The sequence below is a fragment of the Phocoena sinus genome, chromosome 1, assembly GCF_008692025.1.
Source record: "Phocoena sinus isolate mPhoSin1 chromosome 1, mPhoSin1.pri, whole genome shotgun sequence".
In the NCBI taxonomy this organism is placed as follows: Eukaryota; Metazoa; Chordata; class Mammalia; order Artiodactyla; family Phocoenidae; genus Phocoena; species Phocoena sinus.
The window spans coordinates 55,459,632-55,478,746 of record NC_045763.1 but is presented as its reverse complement, the minus strand read 5'-3'; the positions used below and the strand labels follow the sequence as shown (position 1 = coordinate 55,478,746).

At 38.1% G+C, this 19,115-nt stretch overlaps 1 protein-coding gene across 2 annotated transcripts in view; it reads right to left on the bottom strand.

Moving 5' to 3' along the window:
- The window catches only part of UBE2U (ubiquitin conjugating enzyme E2 U), a 71,918-nt gene that overhangs the window by 31,878 nt on the left and 20,925 nt on the right, over window positions 1-19,115 (bottom strand). For both annotated transcript variants that reach the window (XM_032629571.1, XM_032629580.1), the window contains exons 6-7: window positions 12,864-12,912; window positions 5,408-5,496 (exon numbers count right to left, since the gene is read on the bottom strand). In XM_032629571.1, the coding sequence (XP_032485462.1) occupies window positions 5,408-5,496; window positions 12,864-12,912 (138 nt within the window). The remainder of the gene's footprint in view (window positions 1-5,407; window positions 5,497-12,863; window positions 12,913-19,115) is intronic.

The following is a 19,115-nucleotide window of genomic DNA, read 5'->3' as shown; positions in this document are numbered from 1 at the left end:
AACCTTCAAGTTGGGAACTGTCAAAGATGCAAACATGCATTCGCATGTCCAATCATGTAAGTTAGTTCATGTGTCTGGTGTACACTGTCACATGCGTGCATACTCTACAAGTGGTTGTGCTTTTGTGTACTTTTGGCGTAGAGTACAGTAATACAGTATCTTTATTTCAAGCCCAGAATATCTGGAGGCAAGCATAAAAGCAGCAGTATGTAGCTGATCGTGTTAGTTGGGTACCTAGGCTAACTTTGTTGGACTTATGAACAAACTGGACTTACGAACACGCTCTCGGAACGGAACTCGTTTGTATGTAGGGGACTTACTGTGTTCTCATTTCTTTTATATTATTGACTCATTTTCTCCAACGCTTTCTCTATTATCCAAGAGATGAAATATGCCACAGTATCTGTACAAACTTTTAACACTTCCTATTTTATCCCCATAATTTTTTCACTCATCTGTCTCCTACCATCTGACTGTAAATGCCTCAAAAAGCTTATCATAATACTTATGTTCTTGTCTTCAACAAAGCCCATTGATAGACATAGAAGATGCTCAGTGGATGATGTTGATGGGAGGGAAATAATGAAGAAATGAGGACCAGTGAAATTTTGTCAGAACTTCTTGAAGTTAAAATCCACCCCCCCCATCACTATCATACCTTGCCCTTGGGGCAGTTTTGTAATCTGTGTAGAAAAGCATCCTCTATTGCCTCCATAGTACATTTCTTCCTTCCTTTCCTTCTGAGGATTACTGGACATTGCTTCTACTCTGCTTTTTCTATGACACACCTATTGTCCAACATCTGTATAGGTTGATCTGAAAAATTTTCTTCCACTCTGGGACTGTTGTGTCCAATGAAATATATAAGCACTAACTTACCTTGGCATGTTTTATTTTCACATATACTATCTTATGCTAACCACAGAGGAACTTAAAATAGAGTTGAATATTCTTGTCAATGAATAGAAATGAAAAATGAGGTACAAAGACTAACCTAAATTAGGTTAAATGACTAACCTAAATTCACTTAACTGTGTCTGCAAAACTAGTATAAGGCTAGGAGTCTCTAACTTCTGATATCAGGTTCTTCCCACTAGGGCTTTTCCATTGGCTTGCACACTGTAACCACCTGGGCAGCTGTAAAAACTACTACCCCCTGGTCCTGCTCCCAAAGATCCTACTGTAATTGGTCTGGGGGTGCACCCTGTACACGGGGAATGTGCACGAGCTCCTCTGGTGGTTCTAAGGAGCAGTCAAGACTGAGACCACTGCATTAGAAGTTGATGATACTGCTTCTTGCATCTAAATGCATTTCTGGAGACATTTGCCCTCACTGCTAGCTCAAAGACTCAAGGAATGAAAGTATCCTAAGGTGAAAGCAAGCATTCCCATGATGCTTCAGGCTGTTTGGTCTGTCCTGATGACAGCAAAGAAACATCAGGAAGCCTCCGCTCACTATTACAGGGTACACTGATTTGAAGGAATTCTTTTTGTATAACATAAACATTTCCTTATGGGGATCATATTCTGTCATTAAGCTGCTGTTGCCCCACAGCCAGATGTATTGGTTTGTTCTCTGCCAAACTTTTAATTTGCCATTCTGTAGTGATGGACAGAAAATAGTGGATCGTCAGTACATTTTCCCATATGATTGTCTATGATTATGAGCAAATCATTCTAATTACTGAAAACGTACTGCACATACTTCAGAGTTTGAATTTAAATCTCAAGTTATACAGAAATTACAATTTTATATCATATTATGGAGGCAATATAATATAGAGGGAAGAACAAATATGGAGTCAGAGGACTTGGTTCAAGTCTTTGGGCCACAGCCCACTTGTACTAATAAATATTAGCCACACTTACTGAGCACTCACTATGCACTAGGCACCATTATAGCGCTTCAACGTTATGATGTACGTTCTGTGATTATTCTCATTTTACAGATGAGAGAACTGGGACATAGAGAGGTTAAGAAACTTATCCAAGGTCACACAGCTAGTAAATTGCAGAGCCAGGATTAAACCCTGGCAATATGTATCCAGAATTTACACTCTTACCAATATATGATAGTCCATGTGTGACCTTAGGTAAATTACTTAGCTTCCTTTGGTCTTGGTTTTCTCATGTGTAAAACAGAGTAATAATAATGCCGAGCTCATTGGGTTGATATACAACTCTGCATGACATATACTAGGTGTTCAATAAATATTGGTTGATAAGTGAATAAAAGGACAATAAGATTGGGATGATTAAAAAAATACAGATTAAGAGGTACAAACTACTATGCATAAAATAAATAAGCTACAAGAATATATTGTACAACACAGGGAATATAGCCAATATTTTATAATAACTATAAGCAGACCGTAACCTTAAAGAATTGTGAATCACTAAGTTGTATGCCTGAAACTTACATAAGATTGTATATCAACTATACCTCAATTAAAAATAAACAAGAAAAACAATACGGAGTATACTCTGTAAACTGTGTTATACAAGAATAAACTTACTAGTATTATGGCATACGTGACCATGTATAGATTTGTGGCACAAAGATATGCAATAGAGTTGATACTCAAAAGCATAATATAGGGCTTCCCTGGTGGCGCAGTGGTTGAGAGTCTGCCTGCCGATGCAGGGGACACGGGTTTGTGCCCCGGTCTGGGAAGATCCCACATGCCACGGAGCGACTGGGCCCGTGAGCCATGGCCGCTGAGCCTGCGCATCCCGCAACGGGAGAGGCCACAACAGTGAAAGGCCCGCGTACCGAAAAAAAAAAAAAAAATCATAATATAACCTTACTCATCACTATTCGTAAAATGAAAAGCTTTTAAAAATATGCACAAGACGCGGAGCGGCTGGGCCCGTGAGCCATGGCCGCTGAGCCTGCGCGTCCGGAGCCTGTGTTCCGCAACGGGAGAGGCCACAACAGTGAGAGGCCCGCGTACCGCAAAAAAAATTAAAAAAAAAAAAAAAAAAAAAAAATATGCACAAGAGTTTAATAATCTTTCCAGTGATAAAAATATAACTGTAGAAAAGGAAGTTATTAGAAGTTCCCCCTTTATTTCTGAGTAGTTAAAGAAGCATTCTATAATCTAACAGCTTCATCTTTCTTATTGCCAGGAAATTAAGCCATTAAAAAACATAGTATTGGATCTCATCCAGTTGAACTATCCAAAGACAAAATTGGCCAGCAGCACATGTAAGGTTTACATTTAATTTTTTTTAATTAAGTGCCGGTTATTATTGAAGGAAAGCTTTTGAAACATTCTTATGACAAATCTCTGTAGGAAAGAGAGGCGGAGCGATTGTGAAATCTTGTACCAAGGGCTAGAATCAAAGTCTCTGAAATTCTTCTGGGCTAGAGGTAACCATTACCAGCTATTGCCTTCATAAAGAGAAATGAATTACATACTAGGTTAGTGACAGATGTAGAAACAAGAACCAACTTAAATATTTTGGTGTCAAACTCTTTTGAAGAAGAAATTGTAGCCAGTGATACTTCATTATTACTTCCATTTTTAAATTATTCTTTATTATAAGACAATCATTTCGGAATTTCTTTGTTTGGGCATGTGCTTCTGTTTTTTTCCTAGCAGTCTGGAGTTTCCAAGAGCCTTCATACATTTACACGTTATTCCATAAAGCACCATCCTATAACAATCTGTTTGTTTTTTGGTTGAAGGGGTTGGACGCTGAATCATTCCCTGGAGCATGCCAACTGCCTCTTGACACCACATCTGTTAAGGGTTATCACCTCCTGGAACCCATCTGAGCTCCTCAGAGCCTCTTACATAGCAAGTACTCAAGATGTGTTTGCTGAATTGACTAAGAAGCACTCAATCAAAATATTTTAAATGAAGTAAATGTTCATGTAATCTGGTATCAAAATCAATAAAACTCTTTTACACTGATAGTGTTGTTAAAGACTACTCCTTAAAGCACCTTGAACAAGTTATTTTTCTTAATCACTAATTTACGAGTCAGTGAGGAAGATAATGTGTAATCACAAAAAGTTACTAATAACCAACATCCTGAAAGAACAAGTAACTTCTTAGAAATTATTGACCTCACATTTTCATATTTATTAAGCTTAGTACTCCTTTTTGCTCTAATTTGTGTCTTAAAACTAGATATGATTTTTTTTTCCTGGGTGATATTTTGTTCTCTTAAAACCAATTAGTAGACTATCACAATGATGAGATGAAACACGATGAGACCACAAATTAAGGCAGTGGTCATGGAGGTGGAGTAGAGGGGAAACATTTGTAATGTTGCAGGAGATAAAATCAGTAAGGCTTAATAAGGGAGATAAAGAGGACTAGGAAATGTCTATGATTCTGGCTTGGCAAGTAAATGCTAGAACGGTGATCTACCACTAACCAAGAGAGGTAATGAAGGAGGGAGAATAGGTTTTGGAGCAACATAATGAATTCACTTTGGGACATCTTGGGTATGAGGTGCCTTATTACACAGTTGTAAATATGCATTCAGAATTCAGAAGAGAGCCTGGCTAGAGATGAGGCTTTAGGAATTACTGGCATGTGGGCTAATGAAAATCATAGCGATGGATGAGGTCTCTCAAAGAGAGCTGGGCAGAGAATACTGAATGAAGAAGTTATTGCTAAGGAAAGAGGCAGAGGAGCCTTTAGGAAGGTAAGAGGAAAACCATGGATACATGGTGTCTTCTAACTCAAGGAGAGCATAGCCAATAGGATTTCAAGTAAGATAAAGACTAAAAAAATGTAATCACTGAATCTGGGAATTCGGAAGTCCACTGATAACTTCAGAATGTACCATTTTGCAGGATAGCTGAAGCAAAGTCGTATTTCAGTAAATGTGTGCCGACTGGCTAACCTACTTTGATACAAATAATGAAACAGTACCCTAAAGATTAGATTAAATGGGACCAAAAAGTTGTCCAGCTCTCCTATTCCATCTTTCTAGTTCTTAATGTATGATGGTAACAGATGATTTTTCCTTTGACTGATGTAATTGAGCATCCCCAGGTTTTCTTGCTGTCTTTCTACTTAATAATATCTCTGGCTTTGGGGATAATTGTGTTTAGCACCAAAAAGTTTCCTCCTGCTATGAAGGTTTCCTTCTGGGGTAAAGGGTGTAAAGTAAAGCTCAAACGACTGAGAACTTTGTCTTTTATTCGTCCAATTGCCTATCTTTCCTTTGGGCTTTTAATCAGACTTCAGTCCAGGACTCTTTACAAAAGAGGGACTAAATGAACAGTTGTTGAATGATTAGTATATAGAGCCAACAAAGAAGTTTATCACCCTCAGATTCCAAATATGTGTCAACTAGTCTTCGAAAGCAAGACAAGCTGAGAATGTTGAGATTAATATACCAACCCCCCTCCCCTCAAAAATACGACAAGGTTAGATCACCTTACATGGAGTTCTGTAATATTCTGTGGCTTTTGATGTGGCTATTCCAGACCATGTCTTGTAGTAATCATAAAATGAGACTGATTTAATTGATCTGAAAATACAAAATAAGATCAGACAGTGAGTAGCATGAAAGTTTGCTTTTTAAAATTATTTTTATCAGAGTGGACTCTTTCAGATACCTTGTCACAAGACATCAGGCTGATCTGCAAATTCTCACATAGTTATTTCTAACAAATGAATCTAACATAATTTTCCATGAATACATGCAAATCACTAAAAAAGGTCCAACCAAACCAGTTTTCTATAATAAATGTAAATGTGCATCCATGTGCATATTATAAAAAGAAAACTATAGGTTTAAGATAACTGTGCCTTTCATGACTAACATTGAAAAGAACTTTAAATAAAACATCATAGCTGTACATTTTCTCTTTCTACGATAAACAACTTTCTTAAATTTCTATGCCAAATTTTAGTAAAATCACCTTTATTTTCCTTTTATTATGAGGAGAAATGAAACACCAGAATTGAGATTAGTTTAATCTTTACACAGAATCTGGCCACTTTCAATGAGGGAAAATAAACAACTCTTTTCTAATATTACTGCCAGCACATTTCCTTCCCTGTGCTAATACTACCAAATCCTAATGGGAGAGCAAAGACTGTTACAAAGTATTAAACGGGACCTATGAAACAGTCTCTTACTCTTAAATAACTGCATTTCCAATTTTTTTCTTACAATCTTCTTGAATGCAGAGATTCTCAACACTCCACAAACAAAACATTACTTTCAGATATTTTTCAGACATGTGAAATCATCTATTAACTGACTTAAACAGATGCTTAAACATCAAATATAAAAGACTTTATGTCTGTTTTAATTTTAAATTCTTAGCTCTTTGGAGGAAGAAGCAAATTTTCAGTTATAATAGGTTATTAGCATTAATTTTTATAGGTAAATCATAGGTACCTTAATAGCTGACTCAATTTTGAAATTAATGGGGGCAATATCTAAATTTGTTAATGCATTCATTTACTTAAATGATAATTACGGACACCTAATTTTAAGACTAACATTTTTCAAGTGTGTTATTGCTTTTGTAATCACACTTAAGTAGAAATCTGAAACTTGGTAAAGATAAATTAATCACTACTATTATTGCTTCCAGAGCTACATGCGTGCTTTATACTACTAAATGATATACTAAACTAACATTAATTTGCCAATGAAATGTTTCAGCATTTGGCAACTGGAGGTAACAAAATGAAAGGTTGCATTATATCTCCTGCATGAAAAAGCTTGTGATCAATTTGCTGTCACAGATCACTTAGCAGACAACAATGACCCAAGAGGAAGGAAACTGTCAACATACTGTCTCCTGAAAAAAAAATACACCATCTTCAGGCACAATCGTCTCCATTGTTTTTTGTCTGTTTGATGACGACCCATGACCCTCTCCCTTCCCAATGGTGTCCTGTTCAATTTCAAGCTGTTAGCCTTCAGGGGCTTTCTTTTATTCCCCTAGAATAATTAAAAATATTACCCTAAAAGGTATAACTTTAGTATAGTTTGAATATACAAAACAGAATGCCTCAAACATTTGGGAATATCTGCACTTTCAATTCTATAAAGGAAATAGCCTCTTAAAATAAGAGAACAGTAACCATTTACTATTATTCAGATAAACTATGAAGGGATGTATACGGCATAAAAAAATACATGTGTTTATAGTTTCAACCAATAACAGGAACTTATTGAGTATTATTGTTGGCATTATGAATATGAAAAAGTAGAAGACATAATTTTAAACTGAACCTCACAGCTTATTATTATTCTGTTGGGAAAATAAGATATATATCTGAACTATTAAATAGAATAGCTTTATATATTAACATAATAAACTGTTACATCATTTAACATAGACATTTGGAGACTACAATGACAGATATTTCTTTGGCAGTGGCAATAAGCAAAAAAAAATTGGAGGAGGGAGCTGTAACTTTGTTTTGGAGCCATTAGGGAAAGTGTCACCTGGATATGGACCTGGGACAAAGGAAGGAGGCATTTTAGGCCAGGGAATCAGTATTAGCAATAGCTTAGATGGCAAGGAGCATGGTGTGTGCTTGCCTACATACAGAGGATGTTGGGGGAAGAGGTGAGAGTAACAAGATAATTGACTAGAGTAGAGAGTTCCAATTTCAGAGGAATTGGAATTAGATAAAAATAGGTGAAACTAGGCAATGCTGGGTCTTCAAATTTAGGCAGAGAATGGATTAGACTCGATTCAGTAACCTTGATTTATTAGGTGATAGACAGTAATCAGAAGTTCTCAAATAAGGCAAGTAAACTATGAAATCAGTGATTAAGAGTTTTCTCTGGCATTAGCATGCAGAGAGGATTATGTGAGAGATTAAATGTAGGGGGACCAGTTAGGAAATAAATTCAGTAACGCAGGCAAGAGATTCTGAGAGCTAAAACTCGGGTGGGAGCAAAGATCAGGAAGGGGAGGAGATGAATCTACGAGAATGCTAAAGAATTGACTGAACCAGTTGCCTGATAGGGTGTGAAAAGTGAAGGAATTTGAGGGTCAAATATTCTCCCAAAACCCAGAAGACCACTTAGCTTTGCTATTAATAGAAAGCGTCTAGAGAAACCGAAGTAAAATATGAGTTTAATTTTAAACATGGGTTGTAGGTGATGACCTTTAGGAGTGTGACTGAGAAATTGGGACTGGAAATAAGAAATGTAGGTCAAATCAACACAAAGGTTGATAGATGACGCCATTAGGGAAAACAAACTCCCAAAGAGTAAGTAAGTGTTTAGAAAAGAGTGAGCAGAAACCAATTCACAGTTAAGGGGGGGCCTGTGAAAGAAACCAAAAGGATCATTAAGGGAAGAAGAGAATCATGGCAGCGCTATTTCATGGAAGCAATATCCCAACCATCGCCAAAGCCTGATGACTAAATTCTTAAATATCTCTGGATATTTAGTCACGTATTCAACAGTATCATGACTAAGAGCACAGGCTCTGGAATCAGCTGGCCTGGGTTAAAACACTCTGGCCCCATTTCTTATTAGCTGTGTAACTCCGGGCACGTAGCCTAACCTCTCCACGTTTCCAGAGATAGAACTTTCTCCAGTGGTGGTTGTGAACATGCATAAAAACAGCCAAGGAAGCGTTCAGCATCCCTCAGCACTCAGTGTCAGCTGGTCTCCTCAACTGCCTTGGGTAAGTACCTCATCATTTTTCTCCTGTAAACTCTAAACAGCTTCCTAATTGTTCATCTACCTCAGTCTCTCCCTATTCCAGGTTATCATGCCTCTGCTTGAAAGCCACAGTTGGTAAATACTTCTGTAGGATGACATATAAACAACTTTTAAATAGAATTTGAGGTTCTTCATCATCTGGCCATTTGCAACCTTTTCTTCCATCATTCATCTCCACATCCGGAGGCTCCATCACATGGAACTTCCCGGTGATCCTGAGTGTACCAAAATATTACATTTCCATGTCTGTGCAAGCAGTTCTATTAGAGAGTCTTTTGCCCTCTGTGCCTGTCAAAGTCTTACTTATTAAAGTTCAGGTACAATAAAAATAATACAGACATGAAGGTTGTCACAGTGGATATTGTGGTTGCCTCCCCGATAGCTGTTCCATTCTTCTCCCATTCTGTACATGCCCTGTGGTCTGATGGGACTGACCCCACCCCTGGCTCTAAGTCAGTTGAGTGATAACTAGTTTAGGGACGGGAATCTGACCTAAATAGCTCCAATCAGAGTGAAACTTATTCTAGCTTTCTAATACATCTTGATCTCTGAGAGTGTTGATGCTCTTTGTTCTTCTTCAAGATTGCCTTGTTATTCTAAACCCTTTGCATTTCTAGATACATTTTAGACCACCTTGTCAGTTTTCAGAAAAAAAATAAGGCTGCTGAGATTTTGACTGAGACTGAATTGAATCTATAATTTGGGAAGAGTTGACACTGTAGGAATATTGAGTCTTTCCCAAGCCACAAACTTTGTATATCTCTATTTCTTTATGTCTTTTAAAATTTCTCTCAGATATATTTTGTGATTTTTCAGTATGGATACCTTATTCATCTTTTGTTACATTTTGATGCTGTTGTAATGGTATTTTTAAAATTTCATTTTCTATGTGTTGATTGCTAGTATATAAAAATATAGTTGATTTTTAAATATTCATCTTGTATCCAGGATCCTTGCTAAATTTACTGATTAATTTTCAAACTTTCAAGCTTTGTATATTCATTTGGATTTTACTATGTATATAGTTGTATTGTCTGTGAATAAAGATGGTTTACTTTACCCTTTCCACATTTTATAACTTGTTGTTTTTCCTTCCCTCATTGCACTGGCTAGGACTTCAGTACAATGTCGGATAGAAATGGTGATAATGGGCATATTTGCATTGTTCCTAAACACAGGAGAAAAGCACTCAACATTTCACATTTAAGGGTGAGGTTAGCTGTTGGATTTCTGTAGACTCCTTTTATTGAAATAAGGAAATTCTCTTCGATTCTTAGTTTGCTGAGAATTTTTATCATGAATGGGTATTAAATGTGTCTCCTGGATTCACCTAGATAAGTCTATGTTTTTTTTCTCTTTATTTGGTTAACTAGGTGAGTTACAAGGATTAATTTTCAAATTTTAAACCAACCTGGCTTTCCTGAAATAAAGCCCACTTAGTCATGATGTACTATCCCTTTTTATATATCAGTGGGTTCAATTTGTTAATATTTTGGTTAGGATTTATACATTTCAGATTTAAGAGGTACTGACCTATAATTTTCCTTTCTTGTAATGATCTCTGATTTTAGAATCAGAGTTTGGAAGTTTGGTAGCATACTCACTGTCTCTATTTACTGGAAGAGTTTGAATGCCTTTTTTAAAAAGATTTCATTTGAAGTAAATTTAGATTTCTAAAGGAGTTGTAAAGTTAGTTGAATAACTTCAAAATTCAACTTTGTTAAAGTTTAATTTACATTCAATAAAATGCATAGGTTGAGTACAGATTGATGAGTTTTAATAAAAGCAGACCCCTGCATAACCATAAGCCCAAACAAGATATAGAATATTTTCATTAGTCCTGAAAGTTCCCCACTGCCCCTTCCCAGCCAATCTCCCTTGACAATTTGGGTAATCACTGATCCAATCTCTATCACCATAGATTAGTTTTGCCTGTCCTAGAACTTCATGTACATTGAATTGTACAGCACGCACTCTTTTATAACTCTGGGTTTTTTTTTCTCAACATAATGTCTGCATTATTATTCCATGTTGTTGCATGTATCAACAGTTCTACTGCTGAGAGTATTCAATTTATAACTATAACACAATTTATTTATATATTCAACTGTTGAATATATAATGTTCGACTGTTGAATATATAATGTTGATTGTTGATGGACATTTTAGTTGTTTTCAGTTTGGGATATTATGAATAAAGCTCCTATGAACAGTTGTGCACAAGTCTTTTGGTGAATATAGACTTTCATTTCTCTAAGATAAATACTTTAGGAGTGGGTTAGAGGGCAGGCGAATGTTTGACATTATAAGAAACTGCTAAACTGTTTTCCAGACTGGCTGTGGGCGTGTCAAACGGTACAACAATGTACACAGCAATGTAGGAGAGCTACAGTGCAATCACAGCCTCATCAATAACTGGGATTGTTAGTTTCAGCCAGTGGTGTGATCTTCCAATCTCTCCCATCTCAGTAAGTCGCCGCAGTACCCATCCAGTTCAAACTACAATCTAGTAATAACCCTTGGTTCCACTTTCTCTCATTCCCCACATCAATCAAACTAAGTCTTGAATCCATCCAATTCATCCACTTATCTCCCTCTCCATATCTATGTCCTCAGCCCTAGCTCATACCACCCCACCTCTCCCCTGGTCTACTAAAATAACCCAATAATTCTTCTCCTTGCTTCCACCTTAGATCCTTCACAATTGATTCCCCACATCGAAGTTAAAGTAGTCCTTATAAAATGTAAATCTGATTATGTCTTTCCTCTTCTTAAAAGCTGTCCAGCTCTGTCCCGATTCCTACTGAAAGGTTAATGAAATGCAAATTCCTTACCTGGTTTATAAAGCTCTAAGTGATCTGGCCCTGTCTACATCTCTTACTCTATCTCCTACCCATCTCTTCTTTCCCCCTTGCTGTGTTCCAGCTGCATTGGCCTTCTTTCGGAGCCTCTAACACACCACTCTCACATCCAATTTAGAATCAATACCCTAGTTACTCCCTCTGCCCTGAATCTCACTGTACCTGTTAAGACATCACTCTCTCCCAACTTTTCACCCCCTTTTTCTTCCTTTCATTGTCACGAATCTCGATTTTTCAAGATAACACCATTTACAAGTTTATCTCACCATGGCTCTCGAGTTGTTTCTGACTAAAGTTATAGTTAAAGTCTTTCTCCCAGACCCCAGATTTTATAATCCTGTGATCAGTGCTGGATCCTTATGTTGCCGTCTGGTTACCTTGCTGCCTGTCTGATGAGGGACTCATTGCCCCAGACAAAGAACCAAAGGGCCAAAGTTTTCTCCCTGTAATGGGATTTGCCCTTCCTCCTGCTCCTGCCTGAGACAGACCCCACCACTGCTACTGGCTGGTCTTCATCTGAGTGCTAGGGGACAGACAAGGTCAACGTTCTTCCTGTCAGGTCCCAATTAATCATTCTGTCGGTGTTTCTGGGTCTTCTAATTCTGAGCTTCTAACACTTCCAGGCACAGAGTCCCTTGACATAACATTGTCTCACATTCTGGGACAGAGCCCCGATCTGAGGGTTCCTTTTGATTTCAGTCCTTTGGGAACATTTTACTATTATTAATCCACTAAGAGGATCCTTGTTTTGGAGCATGTATAGTATAAAACCAAGATAGATCAAGTATTATGTCAACACTAGTAAGCTGGCTGTTTTCTGCATCTGATTAACTATCAGAATAAGGCTGATGGAAATGCTAGAGAAGCTGAATACTGCAGAACCTACACCTTGTCCAGGTGTTCAAGGCTGAATTGATGTCACATTGTCAGGTGGTCTCCCAAGTGTACAATGGCTTTAGCTCTAACTCTCACCATTTTCCTCCAGGACTTTATCATCTCCTAAATTGCTTGGATTTTTGTGATCTATAATGGTTGGATCTATTATGTAGACAACATTTTTTTTCTTTTTCAGAAATAAAAACTAAAAGAATAGGCAACTAACATAGTTACATCAATTTTAATTCAATAGACTAGAAAGAATTCAAGAGTCTCCATATTCTTCCTGAAAACATCATTTTTAAAAGGTATTGGAAGGGAAAATATATTTAAATGAAAAATAATTTTTCTAAGTTAAAAAAATGAAAATACAATTATGATAGAAAACACAGTTTAAATCAATAGTTCTTTTAGTGTATAAATTGGCAAAAAATTGTATAAAGAAAAACTTACCTGTTAACTTTATCTGGCTCTTTAGGTGACTCAGAACTGTCATCTTTTGCTGTAAAGAAAAATATGAAAAGATTCTAGTTTACTCGGAAGACTGAATATATGGCCTTATGTGCATTCTTTCCAAATCCTCAATAAGATGGTAAGAAAGGAATAAAAATAAAGTATAAAACCTCAAGGAGCGCAAAAGAAAGATGGCAAGAAAAATTTTCAAGATGGAAAGCAGATGTCAAGTGGTAACTATCTTAACAGGCCATAAAAATTTGAAACCTAACGACCTGATGAGGGAAGGCCAATAAAAAGCAAGCAGATTTACACTTCAGAACTTGAGAAACACTCAGGTATTGGAGGTACCAGATACCTCTGAAAACTGACAGGTATAGCATGGACCCCAAAGACATAGCCTTCATCCTATGCAACCAGAAGACCACCACTGCCCAGGCAGGAGGGAGTATGTCTAATTCTGGAGAAACTGAACCAGAGAGATTCAGGAGATAGCAGAACAAGAGTATGGTAAGCGACTGAAGGCAGGGAATAAATCAAATAAATCGTATTGGATAAGAAAGATTCCTTATTCTCACTCTCTGTCCAGCTCCTAGAGTGTAAGTAGTTAACATCTCTCTCTTCAGGCATAAGACTGGAGGATTTGTCTCAGAAAAAATAGTCAAGCCTAGCTAAAGGTAAGGTCAGGTCCCCACTGAATAACCCTATAACGAAACAAAACCATCAACAAGTCCAATCTGTATCCAAAATTTCCAACCTTTTCAATGAATGATTTTCATTCATTGTGTGCCCATCATACAGATACATAGTCAAAGATCAGTAGATATCTGAGTAAAGTCATTATCATGAAGGATGACAACCAAAACAAATAAGCAGGAAGAAAATAGGAACTAGGAACATACTTTTCTGGACATTTTCCAGAATACAGAACAGAAAAACAAAGAGATGGATAATAGAAAATAGATTTTAAAAAATCAGAGTAACAGATCAGTTGATCCCATGTCTAAATCTTTGGAGATTTAGAAGAGAGAACAGGGAAACTGGAGGAGACAGGTATTATAAAAGAAATCATATAAGAAAAAAGTCCAGAACTAAAGAATTAGAGCTTGAGATTTAAACAGCCTATGAAATGCCCTACATGATGAATGAGGAGGAAAAAAATTTTCAGACTAAAGTTTAACCAAATTATGAACATACGAGAGTGGGAAAAATACACTTTTAGGCATGTGAAGTAATAAAAGATTTAGCTCTCATGTACTTGGAAGCTCCTGGAGGAAGTGTTCCAACAAAATGAAGGAGCAAACCAACCAAGAGGAAAAGGAGGGATCAAGCAAGAGCTCCAATCCAAGAGGCAGACCAAAAGGTCACTCCAGGATCCCTACGAGAGAACTGCCAATTCAGAAAAGGAGGAGGCGCATGAGTGCCCCAGCAAAGACGTCTTCCAGGGGAAACAAGGAAACTGACTGAATACCTGGTGTGTGTGTTTTGTTTGTTTGTTTGTTTGTCTTTACAGCTCTGTCAGAAAGCTTAGGGGAAAAATAAATGGTAGATATTTTTAAAAAGAACAAACAAAAATCCAAAAAACAAAAACAAGGGAATGAAAAAACAGGCCATTTGTACAAGAAAAATAATCATTCGTGGCTCACCTACGACGAATATTTACTAAGTCATATCAATGTAAACGAACAATACTAGGAGAATGGGGGAGAGAAAATGTGAGTGGAAATGGCACATAAAAACTAAATCTTTATCTCTCAGAAGAAGCTCATAAGTAATATCTAAACTGAAAACCCCAGAAATTTAGTACAGAATAAATTTAGAAATATAGTGGTGAATTCCAAAAGAAACAGATAAACGTGTTGAAAGCTGTTGGTACCTTGTGGGGTGGGGACGGCTCTCAGCCATGGAAGGTGTGGCTTCTGCTATATTTCCTTAAAAACCGATTGGTGTTATCTGTCCTTTAAAGCTATGCACAAATACTTCTTTGATAGAAAATAAATACTTAACATCTTTAGTAGAGACTTTGCTGAAAAGTTCCTGGAACATCTGGTGCAGTGAAATACAAAAAAGGACAAAAGAGGTCTGTAACTCCAGCAAACAGATCCATACAGGCCATCCTGTTAAAGTCAGGTTTTCCACATCTCCTGACATCTGTAGACAGCAGAATATCTGGAGTAATACTGTAATCATCAACAACAAAACTGGCTCTGAATGATGGTGCTAAAGCTCATGTTCTTTAATGAGAAGCTACTGGACTAAACTTCTCTTTCTCCTGACATCAAGAAAGAATCTTTTCCAAAGGAAAGGGTATTCCTATACCTAACAACCAGTACTCTCTTTAAGATAAAAAAACCCAACACCTGAAATCCTATGAGACATCACCTGCTTCAACTGTAGAAACAAGTTCCTCTAAAATTGTTCTATTCTTAAGAGAACTTAAAAAAGTGAACAAATTGAGACCTTAAATTGAAGAAGAATCAAATGCTTATCACAACATCTTCCTAATTGCAAGGAGGATGGGATGGATTTGCACAATCATCAGGGTTTTTTTAAAAGTACCTAATGTGAATTAGTTGTATAATCTCCCTAATATTTTTTTTTTTTTTTTTTTTTTTTTTTTAGTACATGGGCCTCTCACTGTTCTGGCCTCTCCCGTTGCGGAGCACAGGCTCCAGACGCGCAGGCTCAGCGGCCATGGCTCATGGGCCCAGCCGCTCCGCGGCATGTGGGATCTTCCCGGACCAGGGCATGAACCCGTGTTCCCTGCATCGGCAGGCGGACTCTCAACCACTGCGCCACCAGGGAAGCCCTCCCTAATATTTTTATAATTCTTCTCTATTCTTGTATTTTGACTGTCATAATATCTGTCAGTAATTATATTATAGTTTTTTTTTTTTTTTTTGCAGTACATGGGCCTCTCACTGTTGTGGCCTCTCCCGTTGCAGAGCACAGGCTCCGGACGCGCAGGCTCAGTGGCCATGGCTCACGGGCCCAGCTGCTCCGCGGCATGTGGGATCTTCCCGGATCGGGGCACGAACCCGTGTCCCCTGCATCGGCAGGCGGACTCTCAACCACTGCGCCACCAGGGAAGCCCTATATTAGAGTTTTATTTAGATAAGAATCTGAAACTTAGTAGAATGATTCTCCTGTAACAAAAGATATAGGAATATACACATGGCTAAGAGAAAAATTATTATCTTAGGCTTGGCTACCATTATTCAGTTTCGTTATTTTTATATTCTTGTATTTTCTTTCAACCAAAGTTTTTAAAATTATGTGAACCCTATGTTTTAAATATCAAAACAAACACGATAAACAGAAAATAATATAATTTGACCACATAACCATATAGAAATAAAAATTCACGAGGACAAACTGGAAAAAAGAAAAGATGTATAAGTTTACAGTAGTTCCCCCAGCCTCCCAGTGGGTGCCTAAAACCACATAGAGTACCAAACCCTATATATACTATGGTTTTTTTCCTATACGTACATACCTATGATGAAGTTTAATTTGTAACTTAGGCACAGTTAAGAGATTAACAACAATAGCTAATAATAAAATAGAACAATTTTAACAACATACTGTCATAAAAGTTATGGGAATGTGGTCTCTTTCTCTCTCAAAATATCTTGTACAAATTCAATGCCTTTTCCATCTTAACTAAGCTCTTATGCATTGTGGCCATATCTTTTGCAGTTTGAGGTACAAAAACAAAACAAGCACAAATTTCTTTTTCTTTCTTCACAGTTTCATGGATAGAAGATTCGTTCTTACAACCTCAGATATGATTTTTTTCTTTCCTTATTTAGTTGAGAACTTTCACCTTTTCACTTAAAGGAAGAACTTGGGACTTCTCATTGGCATATCTGAATGGCCAGTGGCACCACTCTTGTGCTTTGGGGTCATGATTAAGTAAGATAAGGTTCACTTGAACACAAGCACTGCAATACTTCAGATATCAGACAGTTTATTTGATAACCCAGATGGCTACTAAGTGACTAACAAGCAGGAGATGCTGGACAAAGAGATGATTCACATGCCGGGCAGGGTGAAGCTGGATGGCAAGAGATTCTACCACACTACGCAGAATGGTGCACAACTTAAAACTCATGAATTGTTTATTTCTGGAATTTTCCACTTAATGCTTTCAGACCATGGTTGATCACAAGTAACTGAAAACTTGGAAAGTAAAACTGAAGTTAAGAGGGTACATGAAATCCCTTTGTAACAAATTAGGAAGTAGCACTACTCAGAATCTCGGAGGCAAAACAGTTGTTATGCACTGTCTCCTCCCAGACCTCCAAGTTTTCATAAACAGATAGAAGTATAACTTGGAAGGCACTTGAAAGATCCCCTTGTCCAACTCCCAACACTGGGCAAAAAGTTCTTTGACAACATCCCTGAACAAGTCATTAAGCTCTGCCAAATGAACACTAGTTATGAAAGCACACCTTTAGTGATAGGGTGTTTACTACCTGTCAATGCGGCCTTGCCCATTCTTAAGCGACTTGAATTGTTGGAAAATCCTTTCTCATGTTTGGTCAGCTGGGACCTTGACGGACTTCACCATTAGTGATGCTGCAACTACAGTGGCATTTGCTTCTAGAAAAGATCAGTTACCCCAACTGACTATACAATTTATTTAGTCAACTGGAACACAGAATGAAAGGGAAATAATTGTATCAGGACTGTTCCAGGCAGTCTGGTATGTGTGAGCACCCAAACTATAAGTAAGGGAGTCAGGGTCCAGGCCACAAGAAGAAGAGGCTTGCAGGACATGGGAAGGTCATCAGGACCTCCACCAATCGTTTGTTTTCTTTTTTGTCTGTGTCGGGTCTTCACTGCTGCACACAGGGTTCCTCTAGTTGTGGTGAGCGGGGGCTTATTCTTTGTTGTGGTGCATGGGCTTCTCATTGCGGTGGCTTTTCTTGTTGTGGAGCATGGGCTCTAGGAGTGTGGGCTTCAGTAGTTGTGGCACGTGGGCTCTAGAGTGCAGGCTCAGTAGTTGTGTCACATGGGCTTAGTTGCTCCACCGCATGTGGGATCTTCCCGGACCAGGGATCGAACCCATGTCCCCTGCATTGGCTGGTGGATTCTTTACCACTGTGCCACTAGGGAAGTCCCCACCAATCGGGTTTGAACTCAGAGTTTGTGCATTCTTGTCAACACGCCAAGGAAAAGGCTGGTATTCCAGAGAAGGGCCCACCAAACCACAGTCGGGCAAGTTATCATTTTGCACATGCTTGGTAGAAGGGCACTTGCTTTTCACATTAAGCTTGTGTTCAAATAGCTTCCCAAGAATTTTTCATAGACTAAAGGTCTGCTATGAAGTCAGGTCTCTTCTCTTCAGTACTTGGAAATTTTAATTCTTTGATCCCAAATGAATGACTTTATGTTCACCTCATTAAATTGGAGGCGGGGGCGAGGGGCAGGGGGAATGCCCAGGGTGGCTCTCTGGCCCTGCAGCTTGCTGTGTGTGGCCTTGGGCTAATCCCTTCATCACCGATCCTCAGCTGCCTCAGGGGAAGAGGCTAAGGATCAGATGAATAAATGTATGTGAAAGCATTTTGTAAACTATGAAGTAAAATCAGGATCTAAATTTATGTGGGGTATTTTTTTTTTTTTTTTTTTTCTGTACACGGGCCTCTCACTGTTGTGGCCTCTCCCGTCGCGGAGCACAGGCTCTGTACACACAGGCTCAGCAGCCATGGCTCACGGGCCCAGCCGCTCCGCGGCATGTGGGATCCTCCCGGACCGGGGCACGAACCCGTATCCCCTGCATCGGCAGGCGGACTCTCAACCACTGCGCCACCAGGGAAGCCCTTTATGTGTATTTTTTTCATTCATTCAATCTACAAATTTTTATTCAATACTTATAGCCAGAGACTGCTACCTGGGCACTGAGGATATTGCTATAGCCGAAAATTAATGCCTACGGATATGATACAATTACCTGCCTCTTGAGTTTCTCATGTACACAAGTAACTATCTGTTCCACTTTTGTGTTATCCAAAAATGGGATAATTTCTCCTTTGCATTTTCCAGACCTTCTTATTAATATATTAAACGTACATGAAAGTTGATTCTTGCAGCACTGTAGTGGAGACCTTTTCTTTTCAAAGTTGTTACAGGAAATGAATTCTCATTGGATGCAGTTTTTCACAGAAAACCACATGGTACTATGCTACCATCTAATTTAGAGTGAACGCATTTTTCTGCACTTCATTTCCCACCACAGCAGCTGCCTCT